Genomic DNA, 15,039 nt, shown 5'->3' with positions numbered 1-15,039 from the left:
TAATGTAAATGGAAAGGTTCTAATTTCCCAGAGTCTATTGGTGGGCACAGGTTGTACCATTTTATTAAATTAAATGATTACATTTAAGTTAAATTTAAATTTATTTAATTAAAAGATAATTTCTTAATCTGTATGAATAAAAGAAGCTGCTCTTTTTTCCCTTTCCCCATATAACTACTCTTTTTAGAGGTTTTTAGATTTTTTTTTTTTGAGACTTTGGTTTATTGAAATTATTATTGTTATTTTAGATTACTTTTTAGATTTTTTTTTGAGGGCTTCCTCTGAATTCAGAGAGTCAGTTGATAAATGTGGCAGTCCGAAAAAAGGGGTCTGAGATAGCAAGCGAATGTATGTACAGCCAGTATCCCTGAGTCCTAAACTGAGTGACTTCCTCCTGGCTTACCCAGTTCAAAGGCAGGGACCAGAAATGAACTCCGGAAAGAGTCTGGGCACTAGACTCACATCCCAGTTTATCATTGACTAGCAGTGTGACTGTGGCCAGGTTCCCAATCTCTCTGAACCTCAGTGCCCTCTTCTGTACAGTGATTGCCACTCCTTGGATGGTGGTAAGGATGACACATTCTGCCTGCAGCGTGGGCACAGTGCCTGGCCATAGGAGGTGCTTAGCAAATGCGCCTGCTCTGCAGGGATGGGCAGCTGGCTTTTCTTCAGCAGCTACTGACTGAAGGCCAGCCACGCGCTGCACCTTGTGGTTGATCTACAGTGTGCGGGATGAAAGAGGTGAGCCAAGAAGGGGATTAAAGTGATGGGGAAAACAGTGTAGCACATAGAAGTAGGGTGAGGGTGTCTGGAGCTTGCGAGCTGTGTAGGGAAAATGTGGAATCAGATTAAATGGGCATTGTTAAAGGAGAATATAAATAAGTAGGAAAACTTCTTTTTCATCCCCAAATTGATGAACCACTTCAGAACTTTCTGAAAGATTTTAAACCCACAAAAATGTAAAGTGTGATCAACATTTAATTTTATACTTGATTGAATGATATTAAGATCATCTTAAAATACTTTTGTTTGAAGAGATTATAATTTTGTTTTATCTTTCTCTCTTAACATTTTATTTTTCTTTTCTCAAAGGTGGCAGAAAGGGCACTCTATTATTGGAATAATGAATACATCATGAGTTTGATAGAAGAAAACTCTAATGTCATCCTTCCCATCATGTTTTCCAGTCTTTATAGGATTTCAAAAGAACATTGGAATCCGTAGGTTTCCACAGTTTTCCCCCTCCGTCCCTCCCTCCTCCCCTTCCTTCCTTCCTTGCTTCCTTCCTTCTTCCCTCCCCCCTCCCTCCATCCCTCCTTCCCTCCTTCTCTCTCTCCCCACTCCTTTGGCCTCTCTTCCTCCCTCCTTCTCTTTTGCTTAATAAAATGTCTTGCATGTATGCTCTGCGTCAGATGTTGTGCTTGATGCTGAAGATAGATATGTGAAAAGATAAAATCCCTACATTTTAGAAATTCACTGACTGGTTGGGGAGACCCACAAATAAACAGATATTTTATAAAACAGTGTTTTAAGTGCTGTTATGTTCAGATATCTGTTTACTTGAGGGCTTCTTGACCTGTCTGTGAAGGTAACTGAGGTATTTTGGGGATGCTCTGGATCAAGAGGAGAAGTTTGTGGATATTGCTAGGGTGATGATGCTCAAACTGAATCTTAAAAGAATTTGGCAGGTGGATGGGATGGAGAAGTCCATTCAGATAGTGGGTCTACCCATCACATCAAAAAGGCACAAAAAGGTAAGAAGCACCTGTCGTGTTCTGAGACCTGTGAATTTGGGAGGGCTGAAGCACAAGGTCATTTGGGGAGGTTGCTGGAAGGTAGGGTTAGAAAGTGGAGTGGTGCCCACGTGAGTCTTCACCCACTGGATGATAAGGAAACACTAAAGAGTTGTAAGAAGGGAAGTGCTCTGAACTGATTTGCATTTTAACAAGATCCATTTCTTAAAAACCAGTTCAGTCACTATATGGGTTCTCTAGGGGGAAAAACATTTTAAAATGTTCAAAGAGGAGTTTATCCTCTAGTCTTATGAAAGTTAAAGCATTCTGTATTTGAAGAGCTTTACATATTTCTCTGTGGAATAGAAAGAAAATTTAATGTGGCATTAAAAATTAGAGATAATTTAGTATATTCGTAGTATGTTTGTCTAAAAGTTTTACATACAACTATAAAATACCATATTTCTTACTTTTCACATTTGTCAATTTTTATGACTAAAACTTACAAGAATAAAGAGCTAGCAAACAAATCTCATTATGTAGATAGCCTCTTGAGAACCTAGAGAGTGGTTCTAGCAAGTGTCTGTAACTGCTTAGTAGCTTGTATTTGGCTCTTCTCCATCACTGCCCATCCTATTTGAGAAGGTCGTTCCCCATAAGTTTCCCTTTTAATGGACACAGGGCAGAAGCAACACAGCAAGTCCACTTTCTTATAAATGTTTTAGAAACATCAAACCCAGGGTTTATTATATGGCCTAACTTTTACCAATGCCTTTTTTCAGTGGTATTCGAAACACACTAAAGGGAAGTAATGTCGTGTAGTTTTGCAAAGGGCAGTGTTATTTAGACTCGAGTCTGAACATACCAAGCCCGTCACGGCCGAGTCCTCACATTGCCAAGAGCTTATTCTTCCCCTTGATAAGCATAGGCAGCCGCTTGGCTCTTTAGCTGTTTAGTATTCCACAGCTAGTAGCAGCCATCACCAGCTTGCCAGTTACCTTACCAGCCTGTGTATTGGGTCAGCAAGGGGACTAAGGAGTGGATGGACTGATGCAACTCCCAACTAGAGACGTAACTCGTATTAAACTGCCCTGCTTACAGAGGCTTGGTATCATCTTTGAATATGAATTATAGATATATAAAATTTGTTACCATGGGAACAGCCTTTGATTTTGATGAATTATGTATATTATCACTTTAAAAATAAAATTCTATGTAAATTCAGGTCTTGAAGGTTGGTCCTACCACAGGTGCTCATTCTTAGGGTGAAGTTGCTTTATTTTTATACTTGCCTTTTTATTAAATTAAATTAACAAGTGCCCACAGGTAAGTCTATTCTGGGTACCCATAGTTAAGAGGGCAAAATTAGATTTTGTTTTTCTAATCCTGCCAACCCCTCAGAAAGATATCTTACCTAAAGAATGTAGCTCTCTTGATGTGGAAGTGAATTGTAGGTCATTTCTAGTTGTTCCAACTAAAAAGGGAGGGAGACTGCAGTGTGAGGAGCTCATTCAGATAAAGGCTGTACATCCGCTCTCTTCATTCAGCATCCCATTATGTAGGACTAACCAATACGTTCCCTTCTCTCTGTGCTTCCAGGGCTATCGTGGCATTAGTGTACAACGTGTTGAAGGCGTTTATGGAAATGAACAGCACCATGTTTGATGAGCTGACAGCCACATACAAGTCAGATCGTCAGCGGTAACTTTTTAAAGCTTTTTTGTCAGCCGTGCATAATACCATTGAGTTCTTTTTTTGCTCTTTGCTGAAGTTGCCTAATTGTACCTGAAATCCTAAGCAGCACATTTTATTTATTTCCATATTCATTTTCACATGATCATTAGCTGTGACTTTATTAGTCTGCCACTGGGTAACAAAGTGTCATTTTGAAAAAGGCTGCTTTCCTTCTTCCCTTCCATAATGTTTCTCTTCTGCCTCAGGGTTAAGAGCCTGGCACATAACTGGTATTTCAGGTCCACTTAAGGGGACCATCAGGTAGTTTGCCATCTGGAGTCACTCCCATTCTGAACTAGATTTCTGAACTGATTTGTACTTCACTCCAGCAGCAGGAGAGATGAGGCGCCGTTTTTGTTTAGCTCTTTGGCCCGGAACTTACTTTCTATACTAAAACCCAACAAATTCCTTATGATTTAGAGAGCAGTGAAAAGGACAAGGAGGTAGAGTGTATTATACAGATCTTGAAATGTTTAAGATCAAAGGAGAGCAGAAACCAGTTGAACTCTTTATCGTAAATGCTCTGGTTTAGTAGGCCTTTGTTGAGTTCATTTACATGATTCTTCAATTTTGATATTTCTTGTTCAATGTGTTCACTTTCCAAAAGATGTTGTCTTAGTCTGTTTGGGCTGCTATGACAAAAGACCACATGGGTATTTTATGGGTAGCTTATAAAGAACAAAAATGTATTGCTCACAGTTGAGGAGTCTAGACGTCCAAGAGCGTGGCACCAGCATGGTTGGATGAGGGACCTCTTTCTGGTTCATATCTGGTCTCACTATGTCTTCACATGGTGGAAGGGACAAGGGATCTCTGTGGGGTCTCTTTTATAAGAGCACTAATCCCATCCATGAGGGCTCCACCCTCATGACCTAATCACTTCCCCAAAGCCCCACCTACTAATACCGTCACCTCTGTGGGTTAGGATTTCAGCATATGAATTTTGGGGGCACACAGATATTCAGACCCTGGCTTGATATACTTGGAGAGATTGAGGAAAGTCTGGAGAGCTTGTTAGTAGTTGAGCCTCTGGGTTGGCTTTTCTCATCCAGAAGAAAATGTCAGCTTTGTGTATATCATAAAACCACGGACCTTCAAGGATCCCAGAGTTTTCATACTCAAGACCTGGCGGAACCTCCTGAGCAAAACTATCTGTGGTTCCCTTGCATCTTTGCCCAATTTTTAATGTGTTACTTGGATTTTAGATAAAAAGAACAATGAAAGGAAAGGTTTGGTGGCAGGGACAAAGGACCTTCACAGTGATTTTTTTTTTTTTTTTTCTGGTACGCGGGCCTCTCACTGTTGTGGCCTCTCCCGTTGCGGAGCACAGGCTCCGGACGCGCAGGCTCAGCGGCCATGGCTCACGGGCCCAGCCGCTCCGCGACATGTGGGATCTTCCCGGACCGGGGCACGAACCCGTGTCCCCTGCATCGGCAGGCGGACTCTCAACCACTGCGCCACCAGGGAAGCCGATTTTTTTGTTTTAATTACCAGGATGCAGTATAGAAAAGTGACTTAATTATGGACTATGGCGAGTGTTTAACGGTAGAGAGAAGAGACTGAGATTTTTTATGCCACATTGAAATAAATACCAGTTATTGGATATGTTGTACCATACCTAAAGAACTTTTAATTTACTATACAGTATTTATAGTTGCTGCAAATCATTAAATTTATAGTAACCCTCCATGTTCCAAACTTAAATTAAAAACTTTAAAAAAATGTTATTTAAGTAAAGGGGATACAGGACACGTTTTTATACTGTGACATACAATTAAGGAGTGCATTGTACATAATATCCTTTCTTTTATGGTAAGTAAAAACCCATTTTTATTATCCTAGTTGAATAAGGATTAAATCTGTAGAATTCCATTAAGACTATTAAAGACCTTATTTCTAAAATATTCAAATCGATTGAATTAAATTCATTCATTTCTGTTGAATTTCAGAACTGTTTTCTGATCATTTATCATTTAAACTAAATAGGCCAAACTCTTGAAAAAGATAAGAATGAACCAAGGGGACCAGGAATAGACACTATGAAGCTGATTCTGATAATCTGGTAAATTAAAGCGACTTATAGTGAGTGGACTTTCTTAATAACAGAAGGGTTTTTTTAAAGCCAGGGTAATATTTTGTCAAGTGAGCAATAGAAAGTTGTACTGAATAGTTGGAAATACTGGTTTTTCCATGGATGTGGGAAGAGAAAAAGAGACTAAAGAGATTTATTTGGTATTGTTAGACAAGAAATGAAAGGAGGATTTCACTTCCGGAAGGCAAGAAGTAACTAACTGTTTCAGTTCAGATCAAAATTTTTTAAGTATTACAAATCTGAAAACAGGTGGGTGTAGTAAGTAACACTCATAGATATTGATACATATGCCAACATTAGTGCTCTGTGAAATTGAAATTGGAAGAGAGTTTGACATTATCTCTAGTATGACAACTTGGTGGAGTTTTAAATTGCCACCTACAGGGAGAGAGAAAAGTGGGAAAGTATGGGGGTGACAGAAGCTATCTCAGAAATATTTAGGATTTTTGAAGATAAAGTTGTCAGTGTAAAAGATGTATGATAACTCAGCAAGAAGTTCATCTGGAAGAAAAGCCCCACAGGATAGTCTGCGATGATGCCATGCAACTCTTGATCAAAGACTCGTGAAATGCTTCAGTAACAAGATGAGTGTTTTAATCATGTCAGCACTTAATTTAAACTGCAGATTAGGGCAGTAAGAACCTAACATATGTTTAAGCTGTTTTTTAGTTGGATAAGGTCTCTAAGCCCTTGCTTACCATCTTCTTCCTCCTCCAAATAGGAAGATCAATATGCATTGAAACTCAGCAGGATCTGTAGAATTTACTTTTAAATCAGTGTTCTGTGATAACATTTATTTAGACCTAATATTATCCCCAGACTGTACTGAGAAACCGAAAGTGATAATTTACCAAACAGCTTGCTTTACAGTTAAGAATCTAGTATCCATAATGGTTGGAGAATTATCTAATCTTGCCCTTGTTACCCTATAAATAAAAATTTTCAGGATCAAAATTACCAAATAGGTAATTGTTTGAAAAACTATTACACTCACTGAAATTCATATTGTGCAGATTGTATTTGAGCTGGTTGGAACTAGTTGTAGTAAACAAGGCTTAAATGACCGAAATAATAATTATAAAATGATAATATTAATTACCATATTATATAATTAAATGTTCCCTCAATACCCTAGTGGAATGAGGTTATAAAATTCCTTAGATATTTCTAGAGACATTTTGGCAGGGGGATGAAGATTAATTTCTGTTGCTGTAGATATCAATATAACTTTCAAAAAATTGGTGACAATAAAAAATATGAGGCAATGGAATTATATACACATTTCACTTAACCTATGTGGATTTCCTTCCCTGAGTACGTATTGTACTGTAGTGAAGTACGAAATTCTTACTAAGTGGAGTTAAATTCTTGCCAAGTGAAGTTGCTTAAGGACCATAATCTGCCATGCCTGGGGTGGCAGAGCCCCTGTTTTCAGGATTTATCTGAACTTATGGATTCACAGATGTTATCTGGGTCTGCTGTTTACTGGTTCATCACAACATGAAGAAACTAGGGACAGTGTAGTGAATTATTTTTAATAAATATGAAATTATTTAATGTATAGTATAGCCATGTGTTCCTGATTTGTGTACTTACTACTTCATTGATGTTAAAGTTAACGTTCTTTATTTTATAAAAATATGGTAATCTAAAAATGTCCTTGGCAAAATAAAATTTGTTTACTCTATCTATCTATCTATCTATCTATCTGTTTATTTTTGGCTGTGTTGGGTCTTCGTTGCTGCGCACAGCTTTCTCTAGTTGCGGTGAGTGGGAGCTACTCTTCGTTGAGGTGTGCAGGCTTCTCATTGTGGTGACTTCTCTTGTTGCAGAGCACGGTCTCTAGGCACATGGGCTTCAGCAGTTGTGGCTCGCAGGCTCTAGAGCGCAGGCTCAGTAGTTGTGGCGCTCGGGCTTAGTTGCTCCACGGCATGTGGGATCTTCCCGGACCAGGGCTCGAACCTGTGTCCCCTGCACTGGCAGGCGGATTCTTAACCACTGCTCCACCAGGGGAGTCCCTACCCTATTTTGAACATCTAGTTTTTTGGTAAATTTTACCAAACAGTGAAATCTGAAAATTCTGGAAGTCATTAGTCAAATTGATATTGAGCCAAATTTGAAGGCTTGGAACGTTACAGATTTAATACCCAATAATATCAACAAAGTTCTGTCCAGAATTAAAACTGAAATCACAGAAGAATGTTTAATTTGTCCATATATATAGGTATAAAATAAGTTAGTAATGTGGATTTTGTGGTTTAATACTTGTAAGAACAAGATTCTGCTAAAGAGTTTACATATACATAATGTAAGAAAAATGAGTAATAATAAAGAGGAAGTATATTTTTCTTGACCTACTACATTCTTTGTATCAGTGTCATCTCTATCAACCCTTTTGAGAAACTATTTGGAGACAAAAAGAAAATCAGATTTGAACTAGACCCAAAGTAAAAATGAATAATGTACCATTGGTTTTAGGATAACAGATACATAAAAATGATCATCATTTTTCTTTCTTGGTAATTTTGAAGTTAATTTTCTTTATTAAGCTAAGTATAAAGGAATATTAATGTAAAATATTAAAATATTCTTGTCATCTCCTACTCTAGTTTATGTCTATATAAGTGTCAAGAAAAAATAAAAAGCGAGAGAGAGAAAAACCAAAAATGCCAAACTTTTCAGAGACCTTTTAAAAAGTCTGGGGAAAAGTATGTCAAAGGGGCAGTTATTGTTGGATAATCTCTTTAAACTTTCTCAGTTGTTTACCTTGTATTCTATTTTTTCCCCAGTGAGAAAAAGAAAGAAAAGGAGCGTGAAGAATTGTGGAAAAAACTGGAGGATCTGGAGTTAAAGAGAGGTCTTAGACGTGATGGGATAATTCCAACTTAACAGAAATAATGACAACAACCTTACTAACCTGTGGAGTCACACATTTATGTAGTAGAAGATGGAACAGCAGTTTTCTGTATTGTGCAACTTTACAGTAGATTTCACATTTGTTTCATTATTACAACAGCACTGTATATACCTGTCTCTAAGTAAAGGAAAAAAAAATAAGGACTTCAGTCCAAAGTTTGGACAGTAGATGGACTTCTCAGAACTTGGCAAACATAATCATTGTTCTAACCCTCTTTTAAAAGAAAAAAAAAAAGCAGTCTTCAAAGATCTGTCAATGAAATTTGTATATTAAAATTCCATTATTGGGAGTTCCTTATTTATCATTAGCAGAGAGTATGAAACAATTTTCAAATGTGAACAATCTTAAATTTAGCTTGTCTTTCTGCTAAGCTGTTAAGTGTATTTATAGTAAAGGAAGGGGAAAAAAAAGACTGTCATTTCCTTATAAGTTTGTATAACATCCTCCTCTGGGTAACTTGACTGTAATTTGACATCTTTTCCTTTTGCACATCTTCATGAGTTGAATGTCCACGTGGAATGGGGCCATGAATTATAAAGGTCCCTGATAAAAGTTTTGTTCACTGGAGTGAACATCTTTCCAGTAAGCAGGTAGTCCTGGTACTCCTTTAGTTTTAAAATTAGGAGTAAAAGAGAGCAGGTGATAAACATAGTAGGGAAGGGAATTTTGGATTCACGCATCAGTTTATGGTGACTCCAAATCAATGTCTTGAATCCTTTGAAAACAGGCACTGGGACATCATAGGGTTCAGTACCTGACCAGTATTAGTTATGTACGTCATTGAACACACAAACCAGACATGTTTTAGAAATGTCAGAAGACATCCTTTTGGACCATTTTGAAATAAGAAAGACAAACACTAAACAGTACAACCATGAAATTGATCACCAGGATTGCGAATCTAATTGGGAATAGAGTCGAGCAAACAGCTTGGACTGTTTGGAGTTGTTGCCTTACTTTTTAATATGTATTTATAAAGTATTCCAGCAAAAGAGGATGAAGCCTCTGGGAAAAAAAGAAACATATTACAGTGTTTTTTGTAGATTCTCATTCTATATCCCATCACAGCGCCAGCCCTGTTTTTAGCCAGAAAGGATTCAGGATAAACATTATTATGCATTCTGAATTGAATGCGTGTTCCTAACTACTGTATTTGTTACCAAAAGTGGTTCTACAAATGCTACTGAAAAAATCTGGAAATTCCTAATGTCCTGAGTGTTAATAATAAAGTTTAAAAATGCTTTTATATCAAAGGTGCATTGTGACCAAATTGTTTAAGAAAAACAAAAAACAAAATCTAAGGCTGTATTATAGATCTATCTTATTGGCTCTCTGCTTTGTATTTAAAAGAGGAAGCTTACATCTTGGGGAGTTAAAATGCTGATAAAACTTGTGTACATTATGTACTTACCTAAAGCAGTTGCATTATTATGTACTGAAAGATATGTGTTTTGGGATTTATTTCCAGGATGCTTTTGCTTGTTATGGACTTGGCAGCAGTGAGTTGATAATCCTAAACAATCCCTTCCAGCAGTATTCGTGGTATAGAGCTGATTCTGCGTTCATGTGTTGAATTGTGATAGTAGCAAACAGGAACATATGAACTGTTGTTGCTCTTAATAGAAATATGGTATCAATATGGGCTTGTATATTTTCTTCCTTCCATTTAAAATATAAGGTAGAATATGCAGTTTTATTCTTTACAAGAAAAAAAGAAAAAAAGAAGCCACTGACCTTTCTCCCCTACTAAGCGTTTCAGGATTATCAGGTCACAGTTTGTGCGTAAAAGTCAGCTGATTATGGATATTGTCATCTCAATAACTTTGTAAAACAAAAACAAAATTTGACATTGTTAATTCTGAAAAAGAAACAGCAGTAAAGGAGTCATATGCAATACCAAACACAACATGGTTTAATGGAATTAATAGATTTTTTTTTTTTTTTTTTTAAGGAACGTTAATGGGAATTCAATGTAAAGCTGGCAGAGGCTGCCAAAGATGAAAACAACTTACTTTAAAAGTACTGGAGCAAAGGTGCAAGTTCAAATGCTAAAGATAAAAATAAATTTGTAACGAATCATCTCCTTTAGCCCTTTGATTTTAGCCTGTTAGTTTTAACTCTGCTTTACATTTAATTTTGATAATATAAACTTCTGTTTGCCATTAATTCATCTTTTTAGATTGAGGACATTACAATCACAGGTTTATGAAATATCTCTGCCCATTAGAATGAAATGCAGTCATTTGAGATGAGAAAGACCAGGATCCTTTTTTGCACCTTACCCTGTCCTCAGAGTTAAGGTGAGAGCTACACCGATATCCTTGATGTCAATTTCATATGTTGATCATTCCAAACTGAGAAGAATAAAGCCAAATTTTAGACATATTTAAAGTTATTATAGATATATGTCTAAAATTCATACGGCAACTTCTGAGAAGAAACACTGTCTTTTCTTTTTTAACTGAAAGTGACAATGTGGCATTTGTCACGTTGTGTCCAGTGATGCACAGTAACTGAGGTAATCTGACTGTTGCACTATGTGACATATTTAAGGACGTACTTGCTGCATTTGCAGCAGCCCTCTCTTTGTCCTTTCCCACATTTCTGCTGTTGCTGCAACTTGAGTTAATTGTGACAAATGCATCTTTGTGTTATATTTTGTTTGCTTCCTAATTTCCAGAACTATATATAAATATATTTTTTAAATAGCAAATATTGTAGTTAGTGAGTGATGATCACTCCAACCTTATCCCTACCATATTGGTTTCAGGGGTAGGATTAAGAGTGTCTTTGGAAGAAAAAACAAAAAACAAAAACAGAACCCTGTGGTTTAGAAGGATGCTGAGGCCTTAGGCTGTGGGCCTAGAACAACCATGTGAGTGAATTGACCCATCTCATACTTTGAATCAAGCATGCATTCCTTTTCTCGTTGTGCAGGTGTCTCTAGTTGTTTTCCTTCAGTGTTTTCGTCCTTTTAAATTTTATTATATTTTGCTCTCCCTGACATCTGTTTTTTATAAAATAAAAAATAAAAAAAGTAAGACATAGATAATACCCTCAATGCCTCTGGATACTCACAAGCAGGGTTATGCTCCTTCATCTTGGGCTTGCTTGCCTAAATGGAAGGGTTTAATTTATTTTGTACCTCCTTCTATGCGTGGGACAGTCCAGGGTGCAGAGCTAGGAATTGCTTATAATTGCACCTGCTATACTTAAATGTATAGCCCTAGGCTCAATCACACTATGGAAAGAAAAAAAAAAGTATATTTAGAGCTTTAAAAGCTTTTTTATTTTTTTGTGGGGATCGGGGGGTGGGAAAGGGAAGATGTATGGATGTTATTGGCATTTTTAAATGTTCAGAGGTTTTTGTTTTGTTTTGTTTTGTTTTGTTTTGTTTTGTTTCTTCTGTTTTGTTTTTTCTTCCCTTTAATTGGATGCACTGACCTGGCCCAAGAAATGAAGAGATTCTCTCTTTTGATGCTATTACCAATGTTACAACAAAGTGACAGTCACCTGTAGCAAAAAGGTGGCACCAGACATGATCAGTGATATTTTATTTGCACATCAATATTTTTATTTTTATATTCTGGCTCAGCTGCTTCTCTGAGTGGAGTTAAGGAATGAGCCACAAAGGATTTTTGTAGTAGCTATATTGGCAATGCATTTTATATTTCTCAGTATTTAATTTTGAAACTCTAAAAGGATTGTGCATCTTGAGAGAAAGTTGAGCAAATTTTAATCTAGTGTTAATTTTTGCTGCTTCTTGTGCACGATAGCAGCAGTAGTATCTCTCTTGGAAATAAACATCCCATATTATGATGTCTATGAATATAGGTTTCCTTTTCTACCCTCCCTTCCTCCCTCCTTCCTTCCCTCCCTCCCTCCCTCCCTCCTTTCTTTCCTTCCTTCCTTCCCTTCTCTTTCTTTACTTTTTTGGAAATCACTTATTGTATATAAGTTGTAATCCAGACCTCATGTATCAATGGGGAACTTTCAAATATAAATATTACCAATACATTTTCTGGTTGTTGTCTGATTTTTGATTGAGGTATAATGAGAATGACATGTCCATTGCTTTTGGTTTGAGGATTTCGCTTTAGCTTCATAAATCTTTTGGTATTTTAGTATTTCATTGTTTTAGCAGGAGAGGGCAGCAAAAGTTCATTTTCCCTGTTAGAAATGCTGTGGTTCGTGATTGGTTTTAAATTTAGTTGTGTGTGTGTTTTTTTTAAACAGCATCTGTTTGTGGGTAGAGGTAAAAATGAAACATTTTTGATATGAAAAGTTGCATATGAAAACTATAGACTGGTTCAACCAGACAGTGAAGACTTCTGATCCACATTAAAGTTAAAATGCCACAAAGCAATCTTCCAGCGCTGGCTAAAATATGCTACTTCCTTTTCAAACACAACAAAATGCAAGCCGAGTCTTAAAACATTTGGAGTTTTAAAATGTCTTTCTTTGAAAATGATTTACTTTCTTCAAAGTGGTAACAGAAACAAAAATGAAGGTGCTCCCAAAGGGAAATGTAACCTTCCCCTTTCACAGGTGTGTGAGAGGTTCTGTACTGTGGGTGCATCCTAATAAAGAAGCAGTGAAGAGTTTTCAGGTGCCTGGCTGTGTGTATTTGTTTGTTTGTCTGTTTCTGATGTCCATGGCCTTTTTGAACCATACTAATGGTAGATGTGATCCATGTAGCTGTGAGGCAGTGGGGTTGGTATGTTCAGGCTTTCAACTTGAGAAAATCAGTTTGTGATTAGGGAGCGGTCCAATGTCTATCGCTGGATAACAAACTACCCCAAAACTTGGTGACAGAACATTTGTTCACAAATGTATGGTGTGGGCAGAACTTGGCAATAATGTCTTGTCTCTGCTATTCAAGTATCAACTTGGGTTTATCAAGTGGGATAGGAGAATTCATTTCCAACATGGCTCACTCATATGGCTGTTGGCAAGTTGGTGCTGGCTGTTGGCTTGGGGTTCAGCCAGAGGCCTCAGTTCTTCTTGACATGGGCCTCCTTATGGGGATGCCTTCTTGGGCTTCCTCACAGCATGACAACTAGGAATGAGTGTTTTAAGAGACAGGAAGTGGACACTGCCAATACTTTAAGGCCTGGGCCCAGAAACTGTCATGGCATCACTTCTGTAATATTTTCTTGGTCAAACAATGACAAGATCTGCTCAGATACAAGTGGAGGGGACATAGGCCTCATCATGATGTGTTGAGAGGAGTGTCATCTGTAGCCAACCATGGGATGTGCTTTCTTTGTAAAGCATTTGATTTAGGTGTGCTTTCCTCTCTTGGCTAATTAAATCATATCAGATTTGGAACCATGTAGAGTTAACCAATTACTGTTTCATGTTCAGTTAAACTCTGACTTGGGGAGGGAAAAATCTTTGTAAATTTAGCAGTTTTGTATTTCAAAGCATGACCATTTTAGCATCTGAAGGTCGTAAGTTATTTACCAAGAAGAAACTTGTAACAAAGAAGGGTTAAAAGAAATTTAGGGTTCAAAGAAATTTAAGAGTTGATTTTCATGAAATATCTAATCCTTTCTATAACATTGCCTCCTGCCTGTAAACACTATATTATAATGGAGGCAAAGTTAATGTACAGTCCAATTCCTATTTCCTGGAGTTTTATATAATATTGTGTCCTGGTGGTTTCTCTTAGATCAAATTCACATTAGATTTTTTTTTTTTAACAGAGACTAACTATGGGATAGTTAACCAAGACTAACTATAGGATAAGGGGAATTAAAATTAGATTTTTTTTCTGATTATGATACATGTTCAATGTATAATTTATTCTTGAAAAGAAAGATTTTAAAGAACAAGTTTAATAACTACATGCTGTGCCCCATACCTAAAAGTCCACTGCAAGTCATGTGCATTCATTGATTGATTGGAGCAGTGTTTATTGATTACCTCTGTCCATAGTCTTGCCCATTCTCTGATGTGCAGATTTCATGCCTCTTTCGTGTCTCATTTAATTTATTTCACCTCTTGCAATCAAAGTCTGAATTAATTGTACAATTTGAGTCACATTTTGCTGCTACCAGGTGATATGAGGCCTCAGAACCAGGATGGATATCAGCAACGGCCCCCTTTGTCCTCCCCAAAGCTCTTCAGGCGAGATGTCTCTGTCTAGAGTCACCCAAGGTGACGGCCGTGGACTTGGAAATCAGAGACTCTTGGAATCATTTGGCTTCTGACATTTATCAGCTGTGTGACTTTGGGGAAATCGCTTGATCTAAGCCTCAGTTTCCTTTGTAAAATGCAGGTAGAATGGTGCTTATAGTGTTGTTATATTCCATTAGGTAATATATGTAAAGTAGTTAGCATAAAGCTTGGCACATGGTAACCTGAAAAAATATTATTACCTTTAATAAATGCTTATTTTATTAAATCCAAAAGTTAAACCCAAAGTTAACAAAAGGATAGAAGTAATAAAGATTAGAGCAGAGATAAACAGAATAGTGAATAGAAATCAATGAAACCAAAAGTTGGTACTTTGAAAAGATCAGCAAAATGAACAAGCCTTTAGCTAGATGGACTAAGTA

At 37.1% G+C, this 15,039-nt stretch overlaps 1 protein-coding gene across 3 annotated transcripts in view; it reads left to right on the top strand.

Moving 5' to 3' along the window:
- PPP2R5E (protein phosphatase 2 regulatory subunit B'epsilon) overlaps positions 1 to 10,437 on the top strand; it is a 199,535-nt gene extending 189,098 nt beyond the window's left edge. For all 3 annotated transcript variants that reach the window (XM_060294884.1, XM_030855176.3, XM_030855175.3), the window contains exons 12-14: positions 1,093 to 1,220; positions 3,333 to 3,434; positions 8,349 to 10,437. In XM_060294884.1, the coding sequence (XP_060150867.1) occupies positions 1,093 to 1,220; positions 3,333 to 3,434; positions 8,349 to 8,448 (330 nt within the window). In that variant the 3' untranslated portion in view covers positions 8,449 to 10,437. The remainder of the gene's footprint in view (positions 1 to 1,092; positions 1,221 to 3,332; positions 3,435 to 8,348) is intronic.
- The last annotated feature ends 4,602 nt before the right edge of the window (positions 10,438 to 15,039 follow it).

This window comes from Globicephala melas, chromosome 2 (assembly GCF_963455315.2).
Source record: "Globicephala melas chromosome 2, mGloMel1.2, whole genome shotgun sequence".
Lineage (NCBI taxonomy): Eukaryota > Metazoa > Chordata > Mammalia > Artiodactyla > Delphinidae > Globicephala > Globicephala melas.
Note: the sequence above shows the minus strand (reverse complement) of the source record. Positions and strands in the feature narration are given on the sequence as shown.